Below are 8,316 nucleotides of genomic sequence, written 5' to 3' on the forward strand. Positions count from 1 at the left end.
TCCCACTGACCTCACGATTCCCACTGACTCACGACCCCACTTGGACCCCACGATCCCACTGACCTCACGCATCCCCACCACCGTCACGATCCCACCGACCTACGATCCTCAGACCCTAACGAGCCCACTGACTCCTCACGACCCCCATGACCTCACTGACCTTCACGACCCCACTGACCCACTGACCTCACACCCCCACTGAGCCTCACGACCCCACTGACGCTCCACGTTGACGTTACAGCTCCCCTTAGCGGCCAGTAACCGTATGTATATCGTCAAATCCTTGGTTCGAGTCGGGTTACGAGATGACAGAGATGACCAGTTTACAGAGGTGTAAGAGTGCCAGTGATTTTTCCTATAAGGAGCATGGGTGCAAGGATGTATGCCGAATGTTAAAGAACATCTAGCCGCTCGAGAGGCACCCTTATCTGCCCATTCTATGAATTATGTCTCCGTAATCTAGCACGCGGTAGGATGGTCATCTGAATCAGGGTTAGGTTTATGCAGCTGGGGTGAAGAGGAGCGATTACGATAGAGGAAACCAGTCTAGATGTAACTTTAGCCTGCAGCTTGGATATGTGCTGAGAGAAGGACAGTGTACCGTCTAGCCATACTCCCATAGTACTTGTATGAGTGACTACCTCAAGCTCTAAACCCTCAGAGTAGTAATCATCACGCGTGGAGAGGGGCATTCTTCTTACCAAACCACATGTCCTTTGTTTTGGAGGTGAACATGAGGCGAACAAAGAAGAAGTGGTAGTCGCTGAGCTCACCAATTAACCCCTGTAACCGCTGTCGTGTTGTCCGCTGCAGACTGTGAGAAGCGGTGCGGGGCGCTGGACATCGTGTTGTGATTGACAGCTCAGAGCCGTTGGGTCTCGCCAACTTTACCTCTGGAGAAGAACTTTGTCATCAACACCATCAACAGACTGGGGTCTATGGGCCAAGGACCCCAACTCAGAGACAGTACACACACACACACACACACACACACCACACACACACACACACACACACACAACACACCACACACCACACACACCACACACACACACCACACACACACACACCCACACACCACCACCACACACTACGGACTATAGGCTTATTGTGCCTTGCGGTGAATTCGAAAAGATACTGATCACTCAAAACTATTTTTTTTTACACCCAGGTACCTTCTCTGTCATTGTGTACCGATTGTTTTTCTTTTTTTTTTGTTTTTTGTCTTTTTTTATATACGTCTTTAATAATTGGTCTTGTCTCATTATTACTTTAGTTAATAGTGCTGTCTTTCAATTTCGGTACTATCGACCTTTTAAGTTTTATTGTTAGTTGGTTTTCTGATATATTTTTGTGTTTGGTCACCTGGTCTCACTCTTTATCTGCACCTTTATCTGAGGGGCAGTGCACTTTTTGATTAAGTATCTCTTACTCTCATCTTTCCTTTTTGAAGTGCTCGCAAATGCTCATAAATGAGATGAAGAAATTATGAGCAATATGGTGTGCTTTCAAGTGAGATGCTCTTTATTGGCAGCAAGCTGTATTTTGCGATCCTTTGCAATGGCAAAATTAAGGATGGAAGGCATCACGACATCTGACATTGATGCAATAGGCCTAATCAAAGACAGGCGATCAGTGGAACAGCCAAGACAGCGCTTAATCCCTAGTTTCTGTTATAATTCTCAATGTTCTATGGAGTGTGACTCAATACATAGGGAATGAAAAACCATTTATACATTTGTTAGATCAAACACTGTGTCGCTTTCTTTTCTACTGATCTGTCGCTTCTTTAATGTAAACTGTGGAGTCTGTATTGAATGAGCAGTTGATATGACCCCCTTCTCCTTTATTTTGCCCTCTCTCCTTTTCTCCAGTCGAGAATCAACTGTTTGGACCTGGGCCCTCATTGTTGGATGGTGCTGGAACAAACGGCCTTTATCTGCGGACACCATTCTGGGGACTGGCCGGGATTCCCCCTCAAGCAGCATCCGCCAGTCAGAGGAGGTGAGCAGGGGCAGATGATACACTCATACAAACGTTACACACCACCAACACAACTGGCCAAAACATTTAGAGCACACACATCCAGCTCCGATGTGAAAACCAACATTTTACAACACACAGTTCAGATTTTATATAAAACATGTACAGAGTAGTTTGGGCACTGGTTCACCTCCCAGTGTAGTTTCATTTCTGGTCTCTTTGCTGATGACCTCTGACCTAGCCCTTTCTCTTCCCTCAGGAGGGCTCAGGGGACTGGACCGTTCCTGGGAGGCTGAGGGATTTTTGATGAAGGCCTTGATGAGATCTACGGCACCAAAACTCAACACACCACCAGGTTCTTCTGGACTCGCGCTTTGAGCTAGCCCTTCCGGTAAAATGTTATATTGATCCACAATGTTTCTCGTTGGGCACTTTAGCTTCCCATAGGGATCTATTTTTATTATATATTGTTATCTCTTTAAAATGTTTTTGTTGATTCTGTACTATATACCAGCGTTCCATTGTCCATCAAACTGTGTCTACCACTGACAGTAGCTACAGTTGTATATGTATGATGCTGAAATGTTATGGGTCTGTTATTTGTAGACTGGGAGACATGTGTAGGGCACACTAGTAGATGTATTATACAGTATTAGCCTTCTCCTAGTGACCTGTGCTGTTAACATTACGCCACCACACTGATATTGATTGGTGAAAATTACCAGCAAAGGTTGCGTAGTGAGCCTTTTGGATGGCAGCCGCTCTCATCTCTTCACTGAGGCGAGAACAGTTATGTAATTTACGGGATCACTTTCTTACATCGCTTTGTCCCCTTAACCTTGCCTGTATTTTGGTGTCGGTGTGCATCAAATCACATTTATTTGTCACTTATGCTTCTGAATATCAACAGGTTGTAGACCTCTTACCGTGAACATGCCTTACTTACAATGCCCTTAACCAACAATGCAGTGTAAAGAAAAATTTACTAAATAAACGAAAGTAACCACACGAAAGTTACACCTGTCGCGACCGTCTGACACCTTCGCCTCCCGAGTCAGTAACTGGGAGTTGTACGATGGGATTCAAGACGTGTAACCACCAAAAATTGGGAGGGAATTTTTGGTTAAACTTTTATATTCAAATGAATTAATTCAATCAATCAAAAAACTCTGCTTGGCCAACAGTCTGAGTGAACGGGGAGATTACATGGAGCGCGACTAAAACAGCATGCCCCTAAGATCAATAAGCTTAAAAGTGTTTGTCTGTGAGAGGACTAGAGCAGCTTTCAGGTGTTTTAAGGGTGCAGGCCTTTGAACGGTAAGCAGTACGGGTATGGGAGGCTGTGTTTTTGTTCTGGTGTTCTGTATACCACTGATTCCCCATTCATTTCAACCAGCGACTTAGGGTTGGTTTCAATCTGCCTTTACCTCTGGCGTTTTGTTCAGCTTCTCGTTAAAGTCAAGTTTTTCCCATTGTATATAAAAAAATATATATGCTGTAAATGAATATAGGGGAATGATAATAAATGAATATAGGTAAATGTAAATGAATATAGTGGGAAACACTTTAATGTCCAAGTCTGTCTCTCTGTAATATGGATCATGGGACATCAGGGTTTCACAGGAGGGAGAGGGGCGTCTGCTCTTAATCAGAACCAGTGGTTTGGTAGGATGCCATCAATGCAATTAATATACCATCTGCCAATTATTGTCTGTTGTTAGGCTATGGGTAATGTCGTCAGTTAAGTTTTTTGCCACAGTTTGCAGTCCTAGAAGCTAGTGCTCTGCACTTATGTCACTTGAAGTTCTGTCACCCTGTATTACTAACGTCATTGCTTGTGCTCTTCTGCGGTTTCATTTGCATCTGTACTATGACAAAAACATTACTACAGTTCGAGCCCTGTCATTCATGGTCCCTGTTCCCCAACAGTACAGTTTCAGGGCATAGCTCATACTATTTAATGTCTCTTCCTAATGGTTCATTATATATTTTAAAGGACCTATTGAATAATAATAGCCAGCATGGTGTATGTTTGGAGAGTGGCATGGTTTTAGGATGATGGTATGTGGTAGTGCAGGATGCAGCTCACCAGTCATCCACTTCTGTGTGGTGCACCCCTCCTTTACATGACATCCCAGATGACGAGCCGGCATTACTGACCGCAAGCTGGATCGCATCAACACTATTGAGGATCTGATGATGAGGTAAGGCCTACCCTAACATGCTAAGGCGCTAGTTCACCAGGAATATATGCTCAAAAATGTTTTAGTAACAAATGGCTACCCCATATTTATATTTCAAGCAGTTGTACAGTTAGGAGGTAAAGTATTTCAAAATACCCCTCTTCTATGTTTACCTATTGTAAAGTTTCCCCAGTACAATGCTGTGTTGAATGTTCGGTAACCCTTATGCTCCAGATTTACACTGGCTCTCTGCATTCACTAGCATACAGTAAAATACAGGAAATGGAAGATAGGGCAATTATTTAAACCCTGTTGTCATAATGCAAAGCGAGGTGAGGAAAAATGTCATGTCACAGAAAAACTCTGGTTAGGTACAGTATTGACATGCAGCGTGTGTTTATCACTGTGTTTGCTCTGAAGTGATAGCGTAGATGGTTAGGTCTAACTATTGCCATGCATCGGCATTGAAGTCATGTTGGTGATGACCAATATTTATGACAAATGCCAGCGGAGTTTGAGATTTGGTGATTGATGATGATGATTTGTTTTGTGGATTATGATGTCAAGGTCACAATATTCTTGTTTTCTCCTTTCCTCTCTCTGGTACCCTCTGGCCAGGATGAGGGTCCCAGAGACGGCCTCATGCCTCCTGCGGCCTCCCAATGCTGTGAGTGGACTGACTTCTACGTAGATGGAGCTCTTCTCAATCTAGCCTTGTCTTCTCCGCTGTCTGCCATAGTTTGGGCTTTTTATGTTATTATTTTTCCTTTCCTTATTTCCTGAGGTATGGGTTAAAATTCTCCTTAGCCCAGAGTTGACATCAAGTAAGCCTTTTTATCCAATTTCTTAATTTTCCAGAACAGTCAACTATCTTATCCAAAAAGTTATGAAGAATGTCCAAACACAGGGATGCCACGTTCATGCATTGCTCTCTCTAGTGGTGTTCTGTTGTCCACTGTGTTATGTTATGGTCATAATTCCCCCTCCCAAGTCAGGCACCAGTTTTTGCTATACTCTCCACTACCTCTCACTTACTCTCCGCCAAACACCCTCACCAGGCAACTTTTTCGGATGCGACTGACACACTGCAGTATGTAATACACCAGTCTTTTCTGATGAATTCTAAACCTTCCAAACCTTCACTTTGGCCAATCCTCAATGCTTTGTGCATGTTTCCCAGCACCAACAATAGTCGCTACAGCTCTTATGGGAAATATCCCCCAGCCCCACTTTCATCGCACGATCTGAGTTTCATCATCTATATCAATTTCTCTCTCACAGGACATTGAAACAACAAATATGGTTATTATTTACTAACCTCCATTGTTATAACATAACTGGATCAATAGCAGTTAGGGCCTTAAGATCTAGTGTTTTAGGTCAGCGGTGTGACCTTGATAAATAAGCATAGTGGCATTGTTTGACTTTCTCTGAAAACAGATGCTGCTGAGATGCAACCGCATCATCATCCACAGGAACAGGGGGCACGTTGTGCCAGCCTGTGTTCCAGGTGTCACCCTTGAACAACTTGTTTTTCCCCTCTGATTTGTAGAGATATCAAACTATCAGTTTTCTTCTGATCTATCTATCTCACAATTACAGTCTGGAGCGATAAGGCCTTATGTCCCCTTAAAGCAGCCACTCAGGCCTCAGGTCAGCACTGCAATCCAAAGGACCTGTTCTTGATGCCAAATTGAGTCTTGGGTCACTAATGGAGAGAGAATTTCCCTTTATGTCAACATAGTCAATTTGCTTACTTAACGCAGTGCATTTTGGAATTAAGCACTTTTGTCTGTGAGTGTCCATTTTTGCGCTTATTTAAAGCAGGAAATCCTTCATTGAAACAAAAGTGGTCACCCGCCTGTGTTTTGGAAAAAGCAGGAATTGCGGGCTAGAGAAATGGTAATCCACTCAATATTCATAGACAGAGTTATTGTATTTCTAAAAAAGTAAAAAATAGGAAACGGTTCACCTTTATTTAACTAGGCAAGTCAGTTAGTAACAAATTCTTATTTTACAATTGACAGTATGCAAAGGATCTGACCGTCCTATGATATCAAAAATATGATAAGTTTAACCATGTTTTGAGGATATGCGTTGTTTGTTTACAAACATTTGAGTATTATAACATAGCTATGTTGGCGTTCTTGAGTGTTATGACATTAATCTAAGCTCAGAGCATTTATAAGTTACAGGCCTTCAGAAAGTTATTCAGACCTCTTGATCTTTTCCACATTTTGTTTTATCAGCCTTGTTTTAAAATGCTCTGGGTCTGTTTACAGCTCATCACACCCAGTGGCTCTGGGTCTGTTTACAGCTCATCACACCCAGTGGCTCTGGGTTTGCGCACAAAGTTTGTTTCCCCAATGAAGTTAAACTCAGACATCTCAGAATTCACCAAGGTCAAACAGAGACTGCTCATCTCGCCCACTTATGTATTTGGTGAATATATTTGAATATATTCAGTATAGTTTATTCTAAAAAGGATAAATTTAATATTTCATAACTTTAAAAAAAAATCTGAAATTCACTGAGTAGGATGGTTCCCTGACACACGCACACTCCCTAACAGTCTAACACTGTCTCTAACACACTGTCTGACCCTGTGTGTGTTCAGGGTGAACGTGGGGAGAAGGGCGGTCTAGGATCCAGAGGAGGCAGAGGAGACTGTGGCCCCAAGGGAGGGCCAGGGGGAACGGGGACCCCTGGAGAGGGGGGAGAACCAGGGCCTCAGGGAGAACCTGGATTCAGAGGACCAAGAGGAGTGGGTGGACGAGACGTACGTACACAAGCACCCACGCATACACATACAGACAGTACTTCCGCACGGTGTGTGAGTGTGTGTGGTAATCTGTGTATGAAAGTATCTCTTTCTCTCTACAGGGAGATCCAGGTCCTGAGGGAGACCCCGGCCTCACAGTAAGAACCTCTATCCCTCTTTGATCATCCCTCTATCCCTCTTTGATCATCCCTCTATCCCTCTTTGATCATCCCTCTATCCCTCTTTGATCATCCCTCTAACTCTCTTTGATCATCCCACTTTGATCATCCCTCTTTGATCATCCCTCCATACTACTTTGATCATCCCTCTTTGATCATCCCTCCATACCTCTTTGATCATCCCTCTTTGATCATCCCTCTAACCCTCTTTGATAATCCCTCCATCCCTCTTTGATCATCCCTCTATCATCATCCCGCTATCCCTCTTTGATCATCCCTCTATCCCTCTTTGATCATCCCGCTATCCCTCTTTGATCATCCCTCTATCCCTCTTTGATAATCCCTCCATCCCTCTTTGATCATCCCTCTTTGATCATCCCTCTTTGATCATCCCTCTTTGATCATCCCTCTCACCCTCTTTCATTCCTTTATCTCTCCATCACTCCAGCCTGGAGTCAAGAGGTCAGAGAAAGGTCATGTGATGTCATGTGATGTTTTCATTGTAGGAATGTGATGTCATGAACTACATCAGAGAGACCTGCGGCTGCTGTGGTGAGTAATCAAATCAAATCAAATTATATTTGTCACATGCGCCGAATACAACAGGTGTAGCTTAGCACCTTACTATGAAATGGTTACTTACAAGCCCTTAACCAACAATGCAGTTCAAGACAGACAGACAGACAGACAGACAGACAGACAGACAGACAGACAGACAGACTCACAGACAGACAGACAGACAGACAGACAGACAGACAGACAGACAGACACACACACATGCAGACAGACAGACACACATGCAGACAGACAGACACACACACAGACGCACACACACACACAGACAAACACACCGTTAACTCATGTAACCCTGTACTGTGTTGTCCGTGCAGACTGTGAGAAGCGGTGCGGGGCGCTGGACATCGTGTTTGTGATTGACAGCTCAGAGTCCGTTGGTCTCGCCAACTTTACTCTGGAGAAGAACTTTGTCATCAACACCATCAACAGACTGGGGTCTATGGCCAAGGACCCCAACTCAGAGACAGGTACACACACAACACATTACAGAGTCTAATGCCCAGGTAACTAAAGATTATGTTGAATACTGAGTTCTTGCTAATTCATCCATACTAATAACCCCCAGAGTGGGCGTGGGTCCAAGTACAGTCACAAAGTGGAACTTCCAAGGACCAATCCGTCTCAATGACTCCAA

At 43.7% G+C, this 8,316-nt stretch overlaps 1 protein-coding gene across 1 annotated transcript in view; it reads left to right on the forward strand.

Annotated features, from left to right (window-relative positions):
* The window catches only part of LOC112073464 (collagen alpha-2(VI) chain-like), a 112,886-nt gene that overhangs the window by 80,547 nt on the left and 24,023 nt on the right, over window positions 1-8,316 (forward strand). The window contains 5 exon segments of the mRNA XM_070440154.1: window positions 6,784-6,945; window positions 7,050-7,085; window positions 7,613-7,658; window positions 7,997-8,172; window positions 8,266-8,277. Of these exon segments, the coding sequence (XP_070296255.1) occupies window positions 6,784-6,945; window positions 7,050-7,085; window positions 7,613-7,658; window positions 7,997-8,172; window positions 8,266-8,277 (432 nt within the window).

This window comes from Salvelinus sp. IW2-2015, unplaced genomic scaffold (genome assembly GCF_002910315.2).
Source record: "Salvelinus sp. IW2-2015 unplaced genomic scaffold, ASM291031v2 Un_scaffold2269, whole genome shotgun sequence".
Classification (NCBI taxonomy): domain Eukaryota; kingdom Metazoa; phylum Chordata; class Actinopteri; order Salmoniformes; family Salmonidae; genus Salvelinus; species Salvelinus sp. IW2-2015.